Below are 24,117 nucleotides of genomic sequence, written 5' to 3' on the forward strand. Positions count from 1 at the left end.
AGGGGGTCAGCAGCAGCTGAAGAGACAACAGTTACAACAGTTTCAGCTGTTACACTTGTTAGTGGGGTGGCTGTTACAAGAGTTACAAGTCTTTGAGAGGCTTGTGGAGATCATGGGGCAGACTAGGAGCATCTAGGAGTCCTTTTTGGAAGACTTAGAAGCTTGTCTTGTAGGCATAGTCTTAGGAACTTGTATAGTTTATTTACTAACTCTTAGGCAGCATTAGAGTAGTATAAATAGTAGATTATTTTACTTGTAAAGCATCCAATCATTTTTCAAGTAATAGAAGTTCCTTCTTCCAAAGTTCTGTCTGACTTCTTATTTTTCTTAGCGATCTGAGTTTTAGGCTTACTAGAGTTTGCAAGAACGTGCAAGAGTCGTGTGTAAATCGTCTAGTGCCGCACGGAACATTGTCCGAATCAAAAAGTCCGTGACATTAGGCCCACAATACCCACACATTACTTTGCGTAAATCTTATAAATACTAATATTATAAATTATCTATAATTTAGTTTGATCGAGATCATATTTTAGTTTTAATTATAACTCAACTATGTATATCATGATGACAACTCACATTATCTTTCATTTATTTTTAATTTTTCTTTAAGGTCGTATTACTCATTTTTCTTGTATTTAGATTTTCATAGATGCTCCTTAATTGTTAAACAAAATTTTAGACTATAATATTTTTTATTTTATTTCTAAAATGTTATGATCCTTTTGAATTTCAAATATATGCTTCCTTTTAAAGAAAAACATTTTGTTTAAAAAATGTGACCATTCACAAAATATGATCAATTATACTTTTTTTTTCTTTTACTTATATTAATCAATTCAAATAGAAATAATTTTCACATTTTATTTGTTCAATATAGAAAAAAGCAAAGAAACATAACGTATGGAGATTCTACATTTGAAAAAATTCAAAATAGAGTAGTTGGGTAGTAAGTAATGGTGACAAAAGAGCAGTCATAAATAGGAAAACATAGAATTAAGAGCCAAACATATTTCTTTATATTTAGCAAAATCTTTCACTTTAAAATAATTTAATAAATGCACCAACTGAAAAAGAAAAGAAAAGAAAAAAAAAAGGAAGAGATATACCCAATATTTCTCTGTCGGCCCCTCCCAAACCTAGGGTTTTAACCCGCACCGTCAAAATCCGATTCCTACTGGAGCTCCGTTGCTGGATCGATCTTGACACCGGCAATGTCGCCGGCGTCGGATAACTCCCTGTCGGATTCTCAAACACAACGTTTAAATGATCTTTCGGTAAGTCCAGTACATTCTGTAGTTTAATGGTTTCTTCAGATACATTTGATTGTTTTCCAATGTTACACTGAATTTACGAAAGATCTATTAATTTATTTTGTATGATTATTGATTTTTGTAACTTTTATGGCGAATTAACACCTACATTGTATTTCTATAGATCCTTTAGCTCCAGGTTTAGTTAACTCGTATTGATGGAACATAGCTGGAATATTTTTTTTAAAAGCACAGATGGGAACATTTAATTTTTTTAGTCTTATTTGTTAATTTTCTCGAAGGAAAAATGGTGAATTTTTGCCAGCTAGGCATGAAATGAAAAAAAATGTATTGCCAGCTATGTTTTTGATCAAGTTGAAAGGTGGATTTGTTTCATATGTTGTATAAAGTTTGATGTTTTAATGGAGATACTGCTGTACTATGGAAGTTAATGGCTAATTCAGAGTTTTGGTTGTGCAGTATAATAGGAAATCTTGTACTGACAATGGCCTTTTTTTTGTTCATAGAGATAATATGAGCTTCTTTCCATGATTTCATAAATTCAATGTACATCTACCTTGTTTTTGAGAAATTAAATGTCGAAGACATCATAAATCAGTTCCAAGTAGGTAATATGAACTGTGGCGGATCCATGATTTTTACTGAGAGGGTTCAAAAAATAAATATGCAGTGTTTGAGAATTGAACTTGAACCTCAAGATTAATTTTGAACTCCTATATATATATGTATATATACATGCATACGTACGTACATATAGAATTAAAAAATTATCTTGTATAGATAGTGTAATTTTTTGCCGAGTGGGTTAGGGTGAATACCCTTGGCCCCCTCTAGACGTGCCCTTTTATTGACTATGTCACGTGTGGGAGGCTCTCACTTCAAATTTTGAGGATGGGAAAACATTTATCTAATCTACATTTGAGTATTTGTTAATTGTTAATTCTTTTTTTATGATCGTGGTGTCCGGGCTAGCTTTCGCGTACCTCGACTAATTCCATAGGATACATGGCATCTCCCTAGCAACAGGTATCATACAACTCTGTCCACCAAGTCTAGTTACATATGAGAAGAATTACTTAGTGTTTGCTGGATAGTGGACCTGAGGCCTCATGGTTCTCAATCACTTCATTGACCACTAGGCCACATCCTTGGGGGTGTCAATTGTCAATCCTCTTGCCACCAATAATTCCATTTTCCATTTTTGTGAGTATAAAATGAAAATGCCTGTGTCCAAATTAAGTGGAATAGCTATTGAGGAGTCATAGCTAGTATGCAAATGAGGCATTGTTGTTGTTGTTGTAAAATTGGAAGACTATTATTCTAAGTATTTTAAGCTGTTATTTTCTTGACAGATTGTTTCTCCTGAAGAAGCAACTGTAGAACCCGATGAAGTATTATCAGTTATTGAATCTTTGAAGAGAAAAATTGCTTCTGAACGTGCTGATTATATTAAGGTGCTCTTTCTGTATTTCAGTTTGTCCTGCATTCTGCCCAACAATTAGTCTGAATTTTGATGAAGGGTATCTTTACTGTATTTTACAACTAATGAGACCTGATTTCTTCTCCTCTCAGAAAAGGGTAGAAGGAAATACACAAAAGTTGGAGAATTTGACAAAGGATCTTTATAATTTGGCAACAGAGAGAAAATGTCTTGAAATCTTTGATGCTGGCGGAAAAATTGATCTACTATCGAAAAGACAAAAGGATGCACTTGATATGCAAAATGGCATTGATACCAGTAATGGAGACGATGATAGTAATAGCTCTGAAGATGATGGATACGCCACTTCTGCAATTCTTTTAGGATCAAGTATTGCAGTCAAGAATGCCGTACGTCCCATTAAACTTCCAGAAGTAAAACGCATCCCTCCATATACTTCATGGATATTTTTGGATAGGTATGTTATGTCTTCACAAAGTACGCATCTGCTGTTTAAGTTCAATATTTGCATCCTTAACAGCTTGTGGTTTCATACACCCCAGCTATATTAATAAAGGTTCCTCTAAAACTGTACATGTATTGAGAATAGCTATTAACCATTATTCCTTGTCTTTGATTAGTTTGTTAGCTGTTAATCTTACCAAGAATAGGGAACTTTTATCCAATGTTTGTATTCTGTAGTAACAGCAATACAGACCCCATATCCTCTTAATTTATAGTCTATAGCAGCTTTGATCTTAATATCTAGTATGATATACTTTAATACCCTATACTTCAGGACTTCTTTATAATTAATTTTACGATAGGCGTATTGATCAACTTCGATGCAGTAGTAGATTTAGTTGATTCTTGTGTTAGATTTGTTTCCTCCCTCTTCACAAAGAACTTCTCTTTTCTTACAAATAGAAGAATCATTAATGAACACTAAGTTTGGTGTCCAAAATTATTTACAAGCTTCGCAACATGCTATTTCTCTTTATTACCAAAAACGCAAGTGAAATAAAAAGGATCTTTTAATGCTTCCTACATCATTATCACAGCTAAGAAGAAATCTCCTATTCAGTTTCTTCCATATACTCCAAAAGGGACAAAGTGGCGTCGACTTCCATGTTGCCTTCCGCACATCAACTTTGTTAATATATCCTTGTTTCACATAGTAGTTTGTATAGTCCCTCTTTTCTTGAAAGTTGCCTCCCAGAAGTCAGAATGGAAAAAATGATTCTTCTCTTTATGTGGATTATTGCAATGGTTTTCGGCTTTAGGGCTGTCACGAATGTCTATATATTTTATTCTTACTTGTTTTTTAGTATGTTGTCCAGAGACAGGAAATTGACCCTAAAATATTAAATTTCCAGTGACATCACATTTTGATTGGTGTAGTGTCGAAGTGTTAATTATAGCTATTTGCAGTTGTATTCTTGTAACATAACATTTTGATTGGTGTAGTGTCGAAGTGTTAATTATAGCTATTTGCGGTTGTATTCTTGTAATTTTAATTTTCTGGTCCTACTATGAGTTTTGCAGAAATCAGAGAATGACAGAGGATCAATCTGTGGTTGGTCGTAGAAGAATTTATTATGACCAGAATGGTGGGGAAACTTTAATTTGTAGTGATAGTGATGAGGAAGTACTTGAAGAAGAAGAAGAAAAGAAGGTGTTTGCAGAGTCTGAAGATTATATGCTGCGGTTGGTATAATTAAGCTACCTGAATTCAATTTCGCCCTGTAGTAGTAGTTTTGTCTTCTGGTATAAAGAGATTTTTTCAGGGAATACTTATTTTATTTATATAGTTTCAAGAAAAACGATGGTGTCATGTTTTTCTCTGAAGGAGTAATCATTCTTTTGCTAGTCCATTGGGGTAGACCATAAAGGGGGGGGGGGGGTTAGTATTAGAGATTTGGATCAATATTTCCTCCCAATGTTGTTCGATATCCCCATAAAACGATGCATCTGTTACGTATGCCTTGGTTATTAATATGTATATGTATATTATACTTACATATACAAAACTTATACATTTGCTGCCTATTTTGTAAACTAGATCATACAAAGGCATATTGTAATTATCTCTACTTTTTTTTCCGATGTGTTGCTCTGTTCTTTAAGATGTACTTAATTCTTAAGCTAAATCTTGTTTTTCTCTGAATGTAAAACTGTTTTTATGTCACAAATACAATGGTTAAGATGATGTATCTTTGTCTGCTTATTCACAGAATGACTATCAAAGAAGTTGGCTTGTCCGATATTGTGTTGGATTTGCTAGGACATTGCTTGTCTAGAAAGCCTAGTGAAGTGAAGGTACATGCGTGGTTTTGATATTTGTTACACTTTACTATAAGTGCCCATTATCTAATAGAAAACTGGTCATAGTGTGAACTCTGGTCCAGCTGTTCCCCATTTTTTGGTTTTTGCTGACTCTACAGAGATAAAACACCACCAAACATTTATACAGGCAAGATATGAAGCTCTTGTTAAGGCAGATGATGTAGGCACTTCGAAGAATGAGTTCACGGAAAGTTCTTTAGATTTATATCTTGCCAAAGATCTTGATGCTGCTCTGGATTCTTTTGATAATCTATTTTGTCGTCGATGTCTTGTGAGTATATCTTTGGTTATTCCTCTTTACTTTTTCGCTACCAGACGACCACATTATATGTTAGATCAAATCTTCTGTCTCGCTGTTGTTTAATTTACTACTACTAACTAATAATATGTTCTCATTTTGCCCAAACTGGCAGGTCTTTGATTGTAGATTACATGGATGTTCACAGGATCTTATATTTCCTGTACGTTATTGGTCTTCCGACAGATGTTTCATTACCTTGGAACTGTGTGTACTCGAAATGGGATGCTTATGATGTCTTTTTACATTAATTAGGCGGAAAAACAATCACCATGGTACTGCTCCAATGCAGATATGGAGCCCTGTGGACCAAATTGCTTCAGCCTGGTATCTGTCTTCTCTTCTATTGTACAATGTCTGTAGATTGAGGATCAATTCAGCGTCCTGCTTTTTTTCTTAATATAAAAAATACTAGCATTTCAAATTAGGTATCTGTTCTGGTTTTTGTACCACATTTTGGACCAACTACCTCCAAATCTTATGTTTTTTTATTCACCTAGGCCAAAAAGTTCGAAAGTAATGCTACAGTGATCTCTCCTCAGTGTGCTAGTCATGGAGAAAAATCCATTCTGCCATCTGATGTTGCTAATAATACTCAGATGCCAGGTAGGAAGCATGTATCAAGAAGATCAAAGTCTTCAAAAGGTGAAGGTGCTCCAAATGCAAAAAACATCTCTGAGAGCAGTGATTCAGATATAAGACCCGTAAATGATATCACTTCTAATGAGCGTTCTTCATCTCCATCAAAAAGCAAATCTGACAATAAAGATGGCAGCAACAAAAGAAACAGCAAGCGAATAGCTGAACATTTTCTAGTTGCCATTAAGAAAAGACAGAAGAAAATGGCAGTATTAGAATCTGATACTGTTGCAAGTGAAAGTCTAGGTTTCAAAGATTTGAATCTTCACTCTATTTCACGGAAGGAAAATGAAGATGCAAGTCCATCTTCACAAAAAGCACAATGTCATAGTACTAAAAGGTCTAGGAGGAAAAACTCTCCGGTTTTGGACAGTAAAAATTCTTTGCAAGGCAAGGCTTTTGGTTGCAAAGTGATGGAAGTTAACAGTGAAAAACCTGTGGCAAATTGTGATGACACATTGGGGAAAAATGAAAAAGTGGGTGAGAATAACTGCAAACAAGAAGTAGATGGTACTAAATCTTGGAGACCCATTGAAAAGGCTCTCTTTGAAAAGGGTCTAGAAATGTTCGGCAGAAGCAGGTTGGTAAACTCCAAAACTTTGATTTACTACATCTCTGCTCTTAATTATGTGGCTTCTGTATATGTTGTGCATTTCATATTAGTTTTTGGTGTTTGGTATTATAAGGTGTGAAGTTTTCACTGGCTCATCTCTTGCCTTCTGACTAAAATGAAAATGATGCACTGCATTTTAGTTACATCCTTGTGCTAGTCTCTTGCTTTAAACAAGTTGGTCTGGATAACACCATTGTCCAATAAAGAAAAAAGACATGCTGGCTTGGATTACTTTTTTGATGCTGTGGATTCATCCCACAATGTAAATGCAGTTAACTGTTATGGATTGGTTTGATCCTGATGGTAGTCAGTAGGAAGACTTCTGCATTACTTATCATACGAGTACACCTGTCCAACTTGGCCTGTTATCAACTCACAACCTTTATAAATTTGGTTGCCACCGATGAAAGTGTGCACCAAGATTTCTATTTCAAAAAGAAAAAAAGTGTGCACCAAGATTTTCGACTGCTCAAAGCATACATAATGTAAGCTTCTTGTCACTAAATTGCAATCCTTTTTTTTTTTTGGATATGTCACTAACTTGCCATCCTTAAATGAGAGAGTATGTAAATTTATCCTAGGGTATTGTAGTTTGTGCAGGGAGTCATAGTTCATGATCTGATGTCACATGCTACTTGTTTTATTTTTAGTTTGGAATATATATCATACCTACCCATAAGGTGGCAGCTATCTTTACTCTCAGACATTAGAAACTTAGGGGCTGTCCTGTTTGATTGTCACAATGTTTGCACAATTACAATCATAAGGTTGTATTAAATTTTAAGAGTACTCTTTGGTTGCACAATTGCAATTATAAGGTTATATTAAATTTTAAGAATAAAAAATAATCATCTAAATTTAAAAATATATATTAGACAAATAAGAGACTTTATAACTGATTTTGAATTAAATATTTAAGATATATATTATCTTTTGAAAATATATTAATCAACAAACATGTTCTTAACTAATATTATAAAAAATAAATAATTTATATATTTCAAATTAGTATATTTTAATTAAATTTATAATAAAAACTAAAAGTAAAAGATTTCTATGAACATCATAAAATATATGTTTGACAAAAATTAATATTGTAAATATAATGTCATAAATTATGAAAACATTTGACAAAAAAATAATCTATCAAGTCCGACTAAAAAATAAATGACTTATCAAGTCAATAAAAATGAAGTTTGAAATAAAACATAAGTTCTAAATTCAATTTTTTATTTTTTTAGCATAACTTCCTAAAAATTGAAGTGTACTTACCACCTGCCAGTTACATCCAATTACTTGCTGACCAAATAACATGGCCCTACCAAACATGTTAGACAATGTAGTTATGCCCAATTACACCAAATTCAATTACTAGGATGACTTTCCAAACAGGCCTTTGGAAATTAGGATTGGTCCAGACGTATTAAGATGAACTAGACAGCCTTAAAGCTTTGTTATAATAAAAGTTCAAATGAGTTGTTCAAACCACTGACTAAGAAAACCTATTGAGGAACTCTTTTGTGTTTCATCGGTCACAAATTCCAAATTTTTTCCTTTGAATGATAAATTTGAGTGCCTTATGAACTTTATTTGTTATACAGCTGTTTGATTGCTCGAAACCTCATGAATGGTTTGAAGACATGCTGGGAGGTTTTCCAGTACATGAACAATTCCGGGAATAAGCTATTCTCAGGCACAGGTGATGGGATGGATGACATTCTTGAAGGTGGTTGCAATGGCGATGGTCAGGAAATCATGGTCAGTGTTTGCTTTAATATTTATATTTTGCCTGATGTTCTCTTGGTAAGGGAAGTTGAATCATAGCCCACTTAGTTAAAAACTATGGTGTTAAGGTTTCTTGATATAATTTTAGGGTGAACCTCGAAGAAGATCCAGATTTTTGCGTAGAAGAGGCAGAGTTCGCCGATTAAAATACACGTGGAAATCCACTGGATACCATGCAATTAGGAAACGGATTTCTGAGAGGAAGGATCAACCCTGTCGGCAGTTTAATCCATGTGGCTGTCAAGGCCCCTGTGGAAAGGAGTGTCCCTGTATTGTAAATGGGACCTGCTGTGAAAAATACTGTGGGTAAGCCATCATTTTTTTCTTGAAATTGTATGAGATTTTCTCATTTAACATTTGCTTTTTACATATCAAAAAAGAGATTGCTATGAGATGCCATGAAGCAAGACTCAGTTTCTTTTGCCATACACGGTGTTAATCATTGATTTAATGCTTTGGTTAGCTAATGATCCTTGAATGCTTTGCTATTCTTGTTTCCTAGATGCCCAAAAGGTTGCAAGAATAGGTTTCGTGGTTGTCATTGTGCCAAAAGTCAGTGTAGGAGCCGTCAATGCCCTTGCTTTGCTGCTGGCAGGGAATGTGATCCTGATGTTTGTCGAAATTGTTGGATCAGGTGCGCTCCATTAGTCATGCTGTTATTTTCTGTTGCTTTCTAGTTCCTGGAAGTTGTTAACTTATTAGTACTTGCTAATCATCTTGTCCTTCTAGTTGATAGTTGTCGTGGCTTTACCCCACCTCAAATCTCACCTTTACCAAAGTGAACGAACTTAATTTTAGTACTCATCTTCTTTTTTTTTTCATGTGCCTGTTATTTGGATTTCCCAGTTGTGGCGATGGTACGCTTGGGGTTCCTCCACAAAGAGGTGATAGTCATGAATGCAGGAATATGAAACTACTTCTCAAACAGCAACAGAAGGTACTTATATTTGTTATTTCTTCTTGAAATTGGTGAAGGTTTACCACATAGACAAGTAATATGTTTGTCTTACTTTCCTTTTTAGTCTGTTTAAAAAGAATGCCTCTTTCCTAATTTGGCAACTCTAGGCTTATGAGGATGCATTATGTTCGTCTACAGGTACTTCTCGGAAGATCTGATGTTTCTGGCTGGGGGGCCTTCTTGAAGGTAAGATCTGACAATTGATGGGATACATATAGCAGAAACATGTTTCTTTGCGCCTAACTTTAAGCATTATTTCAGAATACTGTTGGAAAACATGAATACCTTGGGGAGTACACAGGTGAATTAATTTCACACCGTGAAGCTGACAAGCGTGGCAAAATTTATGATCGTGAAAATTCTTCATTTCTCTTCAATCTTAATGATCAGGTATGAGACATGACTACCTCTATACTCTGCTATTTGTATTTAGTCCCAAAAACTTTCTCATTAACTATGTCATATGAATCACTTGTTTTTTTTTCCTTCTGCAAAAACGTATGATTGTGAAAAATCTACATTTCTCTTCAGTCTTAATTATCAGGCATGAGACATGACACCCTGTATACTCTGCTCTTTGTATTTAGTCCTTCAAATTAACGGTCTCATACACTGTCATATGAATCACATATCTTTTTGTCCGCTGCAGTTTGTGCTTGATGCACACCGGAAAGGTGACAAACTAAAATTTGCGAACCATTCTCCTGTTCCAAATTGCTATGCTAAGGTAGTTGAATTCACATAAAAAAAATTCCAGGTCATGTTAGAATTCCTGTTTATTTATTGTTGAATTAACTCTTTTGATAGGTCATGATGGTGGCTGGAGATCACAGAGTTGGTATCTTTGCTAATGAAAGAATTTGCGCTGGAGAAGAACTCTTTTATGATTATCGTTATGAGCCAGACAGTGCACCTGCCTGGGCGAGGAAGCCCGAGGCATCTGGTACTAGGAAAGAGGATGCTGCTCCTTCAAGTGGTCGTGCTAGGAAGCATACATAATTGAGTGCCCATTTAACTGATTTTTTGATCCGTTAATTCTCATTCTTTTGCGCAACTCATCATTGACGACCACCAGATAGAGCTTCTAATCATTCCATTCCTGGAGAGGCCATTGCAATCTCCATTTAACTGATTATAGACTTTTTTTTGTTTTGGACTAGGCCATTCTCAGATTTGAGTATATTCAAGCGGGAAAATGATTATATGCTTAGTAGCTTCATCAAACATTGTTTTTCATGTAAACAGAGAATGCACATTGATCAATTATTTTCCCAATACCATCTTGGAATATCGTATCTTAGGGGAAATAGGATGTCTATCCATGAAATTGATTGATCGTCTTGTGCTGTTATAGTAATTTTGTTCTATTGCATAACACCTGGATGAGAGCATATGCAATTATGCATTGGTGAAATTTAATACTGGTTTACTTTTACATCCTCATGACTCAATGGTTCCTAAAGGTGAAGATCTCTTTTCGACTAGCAATTTTAGGTACTAGGTTCTTATGCTATGTTTAGACTAGCAATTTTAGGCTAGGTTCTTAGGTATACTTTTACATCCTCATGACTCAGTGATTTTCTTGCTCCATTTTAGTGTTTGTTAGTAATCCCTTGGTCCGTCCCCGTAGCAAGCTTCTTATTGGCTTCTCACCTTGGATTGAGAGTCGGTCTTCTAATCCGAAAGAATAGTTGTCTTGAAGAATAAATTATCCATGAACATTTAGGTACAATTAGATAAATATTACTCCCTCCGTTCCGTTTTATGTGACACAATTTTCTTTTTGGTCAGTCCCAAAAAGAATGTCATATTTCCTTATATGGTAAGTATTTAAAGATACAATTTCTGTTTTACCTTTGTTGGTCCTACTTGATTTTAAATAGTATTCTATTATATTTAAGAGGAGAAAGAAAAGTAAGTCTACTTTTGACGGACAATTTGGTAAACAATTCAAAGTCTTCATTTATTTCTTAAACTCCATATCTGGTCAAATGATGCTATATAAAATCGGACAAAAGGAGTATAACATTGGACCTGGACTAGTATTCCGACCTGAGACCTACTTGACTCCAACATCTAACACGGCCTCATTTTTAGCATTACTTTCAAAATACGGTTGGAAAACATGAATACCTTGGGGATGTATATAAGTGAATTAACTTAACATCGTGAAGCGACAAGCATGACAAGATTTATGATCGTGAATTTTCTTCACCTTTCTCTTCAGTCTTAATTATCAGGCAAGCGACATGACAATTGTTCTTAGATGAATTAATACATATCTATTTTATTCCAAAATAAGCTAGTGCTACAAGTCTTAGTACAAACGAGAAATAAAAGAAATCTATATTATATACACGCATTGTCATGTGCATAAAAAAATTTAAATTTAAAATATTTATACACGTGTCCGTGTGTATGTATCACCGCACTACTTGAAACTGAGTCTTGGCTCCACATCAGCATAAAAGATGCATGAAAATACAAAAAAAATTAATTTGGGGAGGGGAGAGGGGGGGGGGGAGGGAGTAATAGGACCCTAGTAAAATTAATCTGTGTCGCTAAGATTTTAGTTATAATTCAGGGGATACTTATGTCTTATCCCAATTTTTATTTATAGTTATCTAGTTTCTGGAAAGCGCTTTGCACATGTATTACATGTGAAATCTTATAAATTTGTTAGAACATAAAAATTCTATGAGAACACACATGTTATGAGTAATAAAATACTAATTTGAGCCTAAATAAATATACAAATTAAAGAAGTCTACTATGGAAAAAATACAAAAAAAAGAGAAAAAAAATACAACTTACACATTCTTATTAGGACTGTAATCGTAAGAATATTGATGAAAAAAGAAATATAGAATCAATACAGAATTTTTCGAGTTCTTGTCGACTTCTTCTCCCATATAGCCTCTTCATTGATCCAAACAAAAGCATGAATCAAATAAAAAAATAATGATATAAACACTCTACTACTCTAATTATTATGAAAAGCATAACCTTGAATAAGAATCGCGTGGACCAACAAAATTGGATTTATAAATATAAAAATGGAAGAATACTAAAGTATCTTCAAATTTTGAAACTAAATATTTATAGGTTATAAATATAATAAGTATGAAAGTTATAAATTCCTAGATGTCGCCGACACTCGAAAATCATTGACGGCCCCCAAGCAAACCCTTGACCTGAATGATTGTTTAGTAGAAGACCAACTCAAGCATTATTAAGTTTAAAATATGAAGAAGAGCATATCAAAACATATATAAAATCTAAAACTGTATGAGAATACTAAAATATAAAAATTCAAAGTTTTAGCAAAACATCCAAATAAATAAATAAATATTGAAAGACTCTCTAACTTTGTGTGTCCATGAATCCTTTATTGTCTAAAAAATATGGTGTCGGGCAAGACCCACGACACCTCAAAATCTTAGGACTACTTAATCAATAAAATTAGAGTCCTTCGAGAACAAGGATACCTCACCAAAAGCTAATAAGTGTAGGGTGTGATCTCAATAAAATGCCTGTTGATAATTCTAAATACCTATATCATCATCAAGAAACGATACAGGTCAAATGAAATTTGTACATTGAATGTACAATATGTAATAAGGCTGAATGAAACCATATCACTGAACTGGAAGACTGAAAGTAGACTTAAATGAAGTATAACATAAAACATGAGAAGTGATAATAGTGCATATTGAAATATAGAAACAACTATTTTACTTCATTAGAGAGTTTCTCTAACCGATAAACATCACTATGAACCTCGTAATGATACAATATCTTACCCATGTTTCCAGAGCCACCCTATACCTTATCGAAGTATAGAATATAGTTGTACTAATGGATCCATCTAATAGGATATCTCAGTGGCAATGAGGAGTAACCTGAGTGTCGGACTAATCCTATTCTACGCTGACTACGTAGTTTATGCGGATATGAGTTACCCGAACTCTTATCCAAATTCATATTCAATACTAATACCAAAAATATAATTATATGATCATATAAAGTACTTATTGGGCTAAGTTAATTACTCAAAAAACCCTCTTCAAATCAGTTTGAAATAGTTCTGAAAACTCTTTATGCTTTTATGAAAATAGTGCTTTCTTTTCAATGTAAAGTAATACATTTGAGGATCATTATAGCCCCCTCGAACTCCTCTTAAAAGATTTACATTTAAAATTAGTCTTGGACTCACTTTAATTTCTAAAATCCATATAAGGAATGATTGTCGTGACAAAAAGAGTGACAACATGGAAGTGATGATGTTAGTCTCGAGATCTGATCTGGTAGACTTGACATAGAGTAGGTGAAGAACTAAGAGGTTAGTTACAATGAATGTGAGTGGTACAAGTATGATATTCTAACTTTTAGATAACAGCACTGAAGTGTGTCTAAGTCATAAGAGCAACAAGAGCATTAAGAGGTATACCCGATATTGTATGTAATCATACAAGGTTCCTCAAAAGGTTTCCAGAAGACCTTATCCCTCAAACCTCATGTGGAAAGAGAGATTCCTTAGGTTGCTGTTTGAGAGAAGAGATATCCATTAAGTTTATTATTTACATGTGTGCCTAGATATCATATTTGAGTTTTCAATGTGGAGTCGGTTGATTTAAGTATTAATCATTACCCTTAAGAGTTTGTCTAACAATCGAGTTTCGTCGTTATAGAAAAGCCAAGGGGAAAATTTTTTGAGTCGAAGAACATTTTTGTAGTAATTTAAAATTTCTCAACCTAGTCCATATTTGGACGAAATTGGAGTTATTTCGGTGTAGGTAAATATGGTATCAATTGGGTGAATTATAATTTTGATTACATTACAGGATAAACAACTCGTTAAGGAATCCGTTACGATATTACGGAATTGAATACGGGTGAGTAAACTCTTGGAATCGATCTTAGCGTGAAGGGTATTTTCTGAGTGTCATGGGTCAGAGTTTTGTTGTGAAATGAGAATATTGGATTTCATTAATTAGCTCATTGCCCCGCGTAACCCGCCTTGGCGGAGATTTTTGCCGCTCTAGTGGAGCCACTACAGTGGGGTAAGGGCCGCTGTGGCGGGCTCAATGTGACTTAAGGTCGTTAATAAACCCCTAATCAAACATATTATGCACTTTTAGACTCTTTGATCTAAGAAACGAAATTCATATGACTCCTCCTTGTTTTTCACCATTCTTGAGGGTAAAGATAATCTTTTCACTCACTGAATCAGTTTTTCGATCCGTATGACATAATAGAATGAATTAATATTGATGGGGGAGGGTTTTGATGTAAATTTCATGGTGTAAACAACCCTAAATTATATACTTTGGTTCATGAAATGATCTAGGGTTTATAAACTCAATATAGTTTCGGTTATTAGCAATTGTTTGTTGATTTCGTGTTATTATGATAGTTTGTAGAGCAAGAACAAGAAGAATGAATCCAAAAAGGGAAGGAACAAGTGTCTTTGAGTTTCAAACTTGTTTTGTGGTAAGTTTTGATTATGATTCTATGATTGTGCGATATACGTATGTATTGCTTCATTGTGATACTTGTGTGCATATGACTGTTGCATTATTGATAATACTTATTGTCACATCCGAGTTTACCCCTAGACGTAATCGGCATTGTCGTCCTTTTCAAGGACTAAGACTAGCCTCTTAGTTCATGTCGTTACATTCATAGGTTGAAAAATGCGGAAAAATTTAAATCTTTTACTTTGTCTACTTGGAGGTTTACATAGGCCTCTACATACACACAATATATATTCATATCGAGAATATATAGACCCTTCATATAGGAAGGTCACATAGCCTTCTACTTTTATTGCACATATACATATAAAAATATAGAAATAGTCTCAATGATTGTCTCGTCTCATATTATCTAAACGAATGTCACAATATGGGCACAACCCTTAGATCAATTCAACAATACCATGTATAGGTCATACAAAAATACAATATTCAAATAACAAGGAAAGGAATGATAGAGTCAATAAGCCTATAACAAAGACCAAAGCTAGAAGATTCCATTGCCCTCAAAAGTTGAGAACCTACCTTACTTGGATGAAAGGAAGAATCCAAACCTTCAACGATAACGCCTTCCAAACTCTTCAATGATCGGAACCTAAAATGTTTGGGACAAGGGAAGAAAATGAGGTTAGCACTCCACATATACTTAGTATGAGATCTTATGCACATACGCAAACAAAACATACTACAAGGGACTTTTTATCAAAACATGCTATTTTACCCCTTTTTGGGGATAAATGCAAAGTCAAGTAAGTCATATTAATCAACCAAACATACTTACTATCTCAACAAGTAACACTTATACCAACACACTTAGAATTATGATTTACTACAACCCTAACATCAAGGAATAATATCACAAGAATGAATAAGAGTTGAAAAATAACATAATAAGCAAGACAACTACTCATAAGTCCTTATCAAGTCACCAAGTGCAATGACCAAGCAAATCCCCATAACCTTACTCAATCAAGTATCCTCAACAAGAGAACATGACTAGTGTTCAACTTTACATATCAAAGCATTTTGGCTTGCATTTCATTTTATACCATTATAACCCAAGACATATCCATAAATGCACTAAACAACATATAGTATCAACAATATGACATGGTAATCATATATATACATCATATATTTTCATAACATAAACATATAAGAATCTCCTCCTAAGACTCCCCTCAAGACTAACTAGTGCAATGTCTAGGTAGAGTCCCATACCCCTACCTAGACTAAGCTAGACCCCTTAAGTTATCCAAGGTAGAGTTCAAGTCCTTTAATTTGTTTTAACTTTTGGGAACATCTTGCCCTAACTGACATAGACCATATGAGCTAGTGTGAAATCCGGTATCATAAAACCCTACACCAAAAGAAAGCGGACTACTTGCCAAGGTAGTACCAAATGTAAAACATAGCAACTACGTGGATCCACTAGCTAGTATTCCTACGGGGGCAACATAGTTCAAGAATTAGGAGATTTAGTTGGGACCCTCTTTATGGGCCATGCATTATAGTCTCCAATCTCAAGAGTAATGTAGTGCTCCTACCTTCACTATGTGGAAGGGACACTTCTCTATCGAGTTCACTCGGTGCTAAGCTAGAGTCCCTTTTTGAAATATCTTTAAGTCTTTAATTATCAATAGTAACACAATTTAGGCCATAGGGTCTACCCCTTTTATAATCATCATCATCAATAGCTCAATAAGAATTGTATGAGGTTACCACCTTAGCATTTCATAATATTTTAAGGCACATTGATAGTTTTCACCATCCTTATAGCACATACACCTTAATCAACTTCAAAACATAGTCAAGACATTTCAATTCAACATCATACCACCTTATAATCCTAATATAAGGCATACTCCAATGTAATATCATGGCTTAACAACAATTAATCACAATTCCAAGTAAAGATAGAGATTCTAAGACTTATCAAGTCTTCCTCATAGTCTATCATCAAGGTCTTACCATCAACCCATAACTCAACCCAACTTGGGGAGTAACATCATAGAACAATGATAAACAATGGAATAACAAGTCCAATTGCATCTCTATAATACAATTCATCTTTAGATCACAACTTGAGACAAGATACATAGGCTAATTTCACATTATAATTCATAACCTAAATTAAATCTCAAGAACTAGAACGATAGGCCTATAATTCATTTTAAATTAATCATATAACGCCATAGCATAGTGATCTAATCAACAACCAACTCAATTGAATGATTACAATACAATATAGGTCAAGATCACTACCTAGGGTTAAGGATAGATGATCATCTTCTTCAATTTGAACAAACCATCAACAATTATATAAAAAAGTTGAATTACATGTAAATATAATCAATATAAACCTAAGAATTCACTAATAACTCAATCCATAACTTCAATTTCGTAATTGAATGAAACCCATAAGAAAACTCAACTTTTTGAAATTCATTTTTAATGAACCCTTTGAGGAAAGGATCTCAAAGGTGAATATAAACCATACCTTAATGTTTATCAACAATATGATGAAGAATCCACTATTTTCCATCCCCCAAACCCTACTTCTTGCTAGCCTTCAATGGTGAGTTCTAGTAGAGAGAGAAATAAGAGAGAAGGAAGAGAGTTTATTTTGAGAGTTATCTTTAGGTTAATGAGGGTTAAGGGTATTTATAGAGGGGCTTAATTAACTTAATTAGTTTCCCTTTAATCACTAACTAAACCCTAAACCACTTAATTAATTAAATCAAATCAATAAAAACTCATCAGTGAAATTCGACCCTCACCGACGAGACCCCGTTGACGGTTCATCGCCGGGTCGACGGAAAGCCCCCCTCTGTCCTACACTTTCGTTGTCTCTATTAGAGACTTTGCAGTCAAGGGCTTCCTCCAATTTTTTTAAGTATGGGATGACGTTAACCTCGACGCCCTGTCAAGCCCATGATGCCCCGTCACCCCCTTCCGTCGAGTGTAATAGTAGCTAGGTAAACAAAGGGATTCATGAATCTTTCTAAGTGTGGGACGACGGTGGCCTTCGACGCCTCATCGAGCCACTTACGAACCGTCGTCTCCCCCATCGACGCACACTGCCATGCAGTGCTGCATCAAACTGCAGGGGTCTTCCTCGAGGGCCCTTGGTTGGTCCTTGGGGAGTCCTACCCATACGTTTCAATCATGAAACAACTCAAACACCCATTTGCTACCTTTCCACCCATTTTTGTACATTTCCAATTCCTAAAATTTAGTTAAATGTCTAAGGCATACTAACATCTCTTTGAACAAACTTCTTGGATGTCTTTGGACATTTTGGTTCTTAAACCTTCTAAATGACCTATATTCATTAAAAATAGACTTAGAAACAATGTTTAGACTTTATGAAACCTATGTTAGGCTTTACCATGAGTCTTGGATTTTCAAGCTGTAACACTTATTGTAAATGAGATAGACGAACGATTATATGCCATGAAGCACACTTGATTGTATTACGTGAAAGTATACTTGCGCTTGTAATTATGGTGCGTTGATGAATCAGATTGCCAAGTTCCATCATAACCATCTAGGATTGAATTTTCACGTTCCGATATAAAATAGGATCAAATTGCCACGTTATGACATAACTATGAGATTGGGTACCACATTTTGGTATGTAACAATTTGGGTTAGGGTTCCATGAGAGGACCGACAATTTGACATAGTTGTGTATATTGAGAATTATGAACTTGATCGTTGTTCGTAAATGTTGATGATATTGTATATGTTTATGTATATATATGCATGTAATCATAATGTTATTTGACTTTCTTATATTACACTTAGTGGGATAAAACATGATCCTACTAGTACACTGTGGTTGTGTACAGATTCTGCACTTCCTCTTACTTTTGTTGAGTACATGGTATCTTCAAATGGATATTGACAGATCCGCTTAGAAGATTAGTGATCGTTGCTTCGAATTCAAGGATGATCCGATTCTTACGGGCCGCCATGTAATTTTGTTTCGTCTATGTCCACTATTTTTATACTTAGACATTTTTTTGTTAGTTGATTAGTTCATTAGATTGGGGTTGCATCCTTTCTTGTTTAGACTTATTGAAATTTAGATGTTTTGGCACATTGACTTTCAGGTTCTTGGTGTTATTTTATTCTACATTATGTAGTTTAGTTCTTTAGAACTCTGGTTGAAGTTTATGGGAATTTCATTTTATTTTAGTAAATGCCGTAGTTTTTGTTTTAGTTGCTTGGTTTGGATTGTAGTAGTGGTTCCCCCACCGAAGAGTTAGTGTGGGTGCCAGTCACGATAGTGGGGATCATGACAAAGTTAGTACCAAAGCCTATGTTCATTGATCTCGATTACTAAAATGAGTCTTGTAGATTATCGTGGAACAGTACAAAGACATCCTTACTTTTCTTTGAAAGGCTATAGTTTAAGAAATCTCTTTATTTCTCTTGCCTCCTTTCGTGCTATAACTTGATTCCAATTGGTATCTTTCAGTTCAAATTGGTATCTAACCTCCTTCACTTTGCTTTCTGCAGATGGTTAACACTATATTCAATGGTGTTCGTCCTGTTGCTCCTGTCCAGTTGAGGAACTTGGAATGAGAGGTCGCGGTTGAGGTAGGGGTAGAAAAAGATCTAGGGGTAGAGGTCGTGGAAGAGTAGCACTGGTTGGGAATGAGGTCCAGTTGAAAATATTCCCCAAGATGAGGCGCTTCTCGTACATTATGAGGAGATAGAAAAGGATATTGAGGTTGGGGATGTTGAGGAAGTTGGACAAGAGAAAGAGGTGCAAGCGGAGACTATGGTTGTCCCTCCCATCGATCCGGTGGTAGCTCAAATGATTATGTCGTTATTGAAGGGCTTGGTTTGTCCTTGAATGTTTCCATATGTTCAACAACTCAGGCTCTCGCTAATCCCCCGGTTGCTAGCATTGCGCCCAAGACGGGTGGAACGATAGGTAACAATGTTTTCTTACCTCCTTTATTGGGTAAAGTTATGGTTGGTAATGAGCATGACATGCTGAATAAGTTTTTGAAGCTTAAGCCTCTTGTGTTTCTTGGTTTTGAGAGTGAGGTTGCGTATGAGTTTATCTTTGATTATTATGAGAGGCTTTATAAATTGGGTGTTGTTCATCATCATGTGGTTGAGTTTGTGTCTTTCCAACTTCAAAGTAAGGCCAAACAGTGGTGGAAAACTTACATGGAATGCAAATATTCAACTTTACCTCCCCTTACTTGGACCCAGTTTCTTGCTCTATTATTGGAGAAATATGTGCCTATAATTCTGAGAGATCATAAGAAAGATGAATTTATGGCTTTATAACAAGGTGGTGACTACTGAGGAGAAGAGGATCCGCTTACTTGGACCATAAAAAATATGTGCACGTTCCATGCTTTGTCTAGATATGCTGCTTAATTGGTGACTACTGAGGAGAAGCGGATCCACTTATTTATAGGAGACTAAATTCTGAGTTGCAAATGTTATTTGTCCATAAGACTTCTTCAGGAGGAGTTTAATGAGGTGAAAAACTATGTTCACAAAGTGGAGGGGGTGAAGTGAGACGGTCAGGTTAAGGCATTGGCAAAAAGGGCCAAAAATTCGGGCAAATTTCAAGATTTTATTCTAGAAGTTCGGGGAGGCCAACACTTGCAAACAAGCCAATTTAGTCCGTCATACCCGCTTCTGTAAGTAGCTACTCGATAACTCCATCTCATAAATTTTAGGAGATCTAGGAAGTCGCGCCTTTGATGGGTAACAAACCATTTTTTGATTGTTTGTTACAGTTATGGAGAACCTGGGCATACGAGGAGGGATTTCCCCTACCCGCGTGTGTTTAATACCGTGCAATCATCTAGAGCAGTGGTACCCACGAGAAATGGTAGTAATGGTAGAGGATTTCCACAAGGTGGGTGAGGAGGTAACAACGAGGTTGTGGAGGTATAGGAAATGGTAACGGAGGTAGGGGTAATGCGTAACCACGCAGGGAAGTAGCTCATCAATATGAGTAGGGCACAATGCTATGCTTTTCTAGGCAAGTATTAGGCAGAGGCATCCGAAACGGTGATCATAAGTGCTATTCTCGTTTGTGACCGGATGGCTAATGTATTATTTGATCCAGGTTCTACTTATTCTTATGTATTTATGAGATTCGCATCAGATCTTGATATGAGTTGTGATGTACTTGATGCCCCTATCCATGTTTCTACCCAGTGGGAGAGTCAGTCATAGTTACCCATGTCTATCGTGTTTGTCCTATTTTATTTATGATTTTTCAAACATGGGTTGATTTGGTGATTTTGGATATGACTGACTTTGACATAATCTTAGGCATGAGTTGGCTGTCCCCCCTATTATGTTGTGCTTAATTGTAATTCTAAGTTTGTAACTCTAGAAATTTTGGAAAGGGAAAAATTAGAATGGTAAGATGTGTAGAATCCTAAGAAAGCTAAGATTATATCCTACATTCGGGAGAGTAGATTAGTAGAGCAAGTTGTTTTGCTTATTTCGCTCATGTTAGGGATGTTGAGATTAAGGTTCCATGTATTGATACTAATCCTGTGGTGTCTGAATTTATTGAAGTGTTTCCTAATGACTTGCTTGGTATGCCTCTGGATAAAGATATAGATTTTTTCATTGACTTAGAACATGGTATACACCCCATTTCCATCCCTCTATATTTCATGACTTCAACAGAATTGAGAGAACTTAAGGCTCAAATACAAGAACTTCTTGATAAAAGATTTATTCTTTCTAGTGCTTCCCCATGGGGTGCTCCATTTTTCAAGAAGAAATATGATAGTATGAGAATGTATAGAATACCGACAATTGAACAGGACCGCTATTTGAAACAAGTTTCTTTGCCTTGAATAGATGGTCTTTTTGACCAATTGAAATATGCAACAATTTTTCTTAAGATTGATCTAAGATTGGTTTACCATCAACTGAAAATTAGGCCTGAGGTGTGCCCAAGATGACATTTAGAACACTATGGGCCTTGCTAGTTTTTGGTTTGACCAATGCGCATACCGTTTTCATGAGTTTGACAAATGGGGTGTTCAAACCATTCCTTGGTTCTTTTGTCATTATATTTATTGATGACATTTTGGTTTATTCAAAAAATGAGGAAGAGCATGCCGACCATCTTCGTATTGTTTTGGGTATTCCTGAGAAACAAAGGATGTATGCAACATTTTCTAAGTGTGAGTTTTGGTTGACTTCGGTAACATTTTTGGGACATGTTGTTTCAAAAGAAGGAAAAATGGTAAATCTTTAAAAGATTAAGGAGGTTAAGAATTGGGTTCGGCCTAGCTCTGTGACGAAAGTTATGAATTTTTTGTGGCTCGCTAGCTACTATTGTCGATTTGTGAAAAAGTTTGCTTTTATTGGCACTCACTTGACTAATTTGAATAAAAAATAGATACCATTTGAATGGAATGAGAAGTGCATGGATAACTTCAAAAAGCTCAAGACTATCTTGACCACCGCACCTATCTCAACATTACCGTGGAAGGTAAAGATTTTATTGTTTATTGTGATGCTTCACATTCTGGTTTGAGTGTTGTGTTGATACAAAATAAGAATGTTATAGCTTATGACTCACATCAATTGAAGGTGCATGAAAGGAATTACCCAACGCATGATTAGAGTTGGCAGCGGTAGTATTTGCTCTTATGATCTGGCATCATTACCTCTGTGTTGTAAAATGTGTGTTTACTTATCATCGTAGTCTACAACATTCATTTACTCAAAAGGATCTGAATTTGAGATAATGTAGGTGGATGGAGTTACTTAATGATTATGATGTGACCATTCAATACAATCCGAGTAAGGCTAATGTAGTGACAGACGCTTTAAGACGAAAATAATCTTGCTTACGTTTAACCAAACTACATTTGGCTAAATAAATTCATATTTTGGAGTCTAACTTCATGCAATTAGGCATCTCATAAAGAGTTGGGGTGTTAGCAAGCATTGAAGTAAGGACCACATTCATGGAAGAGATCAAGGCCAAACAATTTGAAGATGAGAATTTAGAGGAACTTAGAAAGAAGACTGTGCTTGGTAAGGCACAAGAGACCAATATTGATGCAGATGGTGTATTCAATTTTAAACGGAGAATATGTGTTCCTAGAGTAGATGACTTGATTGAGAAATTATTGGTAGAGTCTCATGGTTCACAATACTCTATTCATCTGGGAGTGACCAAGATGTATGGAGATCTGATATGAATTTCTTGGTGGCCGGGCATGAAGAAAGACATAGCAGAGTTTTTGTCGAAGTGCCAAAACTACCAACAAGTGAAATATGCAAAAAGCCTACAGGTTTGCTTTGAAGAATGCCAATTATGGAATGGAAGTGGGAAAGGATAGCCATGAACTTTTTCGTTGGTCTTCCCAAGACTTTGGGTAAGTTTTATTCTATTTGGATAATGGTTGATAGATTGACTGATTCAACCTATTTTATTTCTTTAAGAATAGAGTATAATGATGAACAATTGGCTAAAGTTTATGTGAAAGAGATAGTGGGGTTGCATGGGGTGCCCCTTTCTATCATCTCAGATCGTGGTACCCAATTTACTTCCAAGTTTTGGAGGAAGTTACATGATGAACTGGGCACACAACTCACTTTTAGTACAACCTCTCATCCACAGATAGATGGACAGTCAAAAAGGACTATAAAGTGTTAGAAGACATGTTCAGGGCATGAAACTATCTGATGTCCTTTCATCTCAAACTGAATGTAATAAGAGTGCTAAATTTGGAAATTTCTTATTGATTTTGGAGGGCATTAGGATAAGTTCGTACCTTTGTAAGAGTTCTCCTATAATAATAATTATCACTCCAGCATAGATATGACACCATTTGAGTCACTCTATAGGAGGGGATGTAGATCACCCATAGGGTGGTTTGACGCTGTAGATGTGAAACCTTTGGGGGTTGATTTAGTGAATGATTCAAGATAAGCTTATAGTAACCAAGAGTAGATAGAAAAAGTATGTAGACCATAAGATCAAAACCTGTTCCTACTAGGAGGCTCGGCTGCTGCTTCACCCTGTGGATTAGGCCTAGGTTGAGCATTACCTCCAGTCTGACCTATGTTCTATGGGCAGTCTCTAACCATATGCCAACTCTTACCGTAATCGTAAATGGCATTAGTGCCTTGTATGCACTCTCCACTGTGAGCACGGCCACAGTTAGCACAGTTCTTTTTGGGACGCTGCATCTCACCTCCATTGCCCTTCTTGGGCTTAGGTCTGCCT

At 35.4% G+C, this 24,117-nt stretch overlaps 1 protein-coding gene across 2 annotated transcripts; it reads left to right on the forward strand.

Moving 5' to 3' along the window:
- The first annotated feature begins 979 nt into the window (after positions 1–979).
- Positions 980–10,657, forward strand: EZ2 (histone-lysine N-methyltransferase EZ2). 2 transcript variants are annotated; one of them, XM_010319455.4, is made up of 17 exons: positions 980–1,274; positions 2,624–2,725; positions 2,844–3,169; positions 4,237–4,398; positions 4,926–5,010; positions 5,165–5,308; positions 5,451–5,498; positions 5,591–5,662; positions 5,935–6,554; positions 8,189–8,345; positions 8,461–8,678; positions 8,875–9,006; positions 9,219–9,309; positions 9,469–9,516; positions 9,592–9,720; positions 9,980–10,057; positions 10,138–10,657. In XM_010319455.4, the coding sequence occupies exons 1-17, from the start codon at positions 1,212–1,214 to the stop codon at positions 10,327–10,329; spliced, it is 2,667 nt and encodes an 888-aa protein (XP_010317757.2). In that variant the 5' UTR covers positions 980–1,211; the 3' UTR covers positions 10,330–10,657.
- The last annotated feature ends 13,460 nt before the right edge of the window (positions 10,658–24,117 follow it).

This window comes from Solanum lycopersicum, chromosome 3, assembly GCF_036512215.1.
Source record: "Solanum lycopersicum chromosome 3, SLM_r2.1".
In the NCBI taxonomy this organism is placed as follows: Eukaryota; Viridiplantae; Streptophyta; class Magnoliopsida; order Solanales; family Solanaceae; genus Solanum; species Solanum lycopersicum.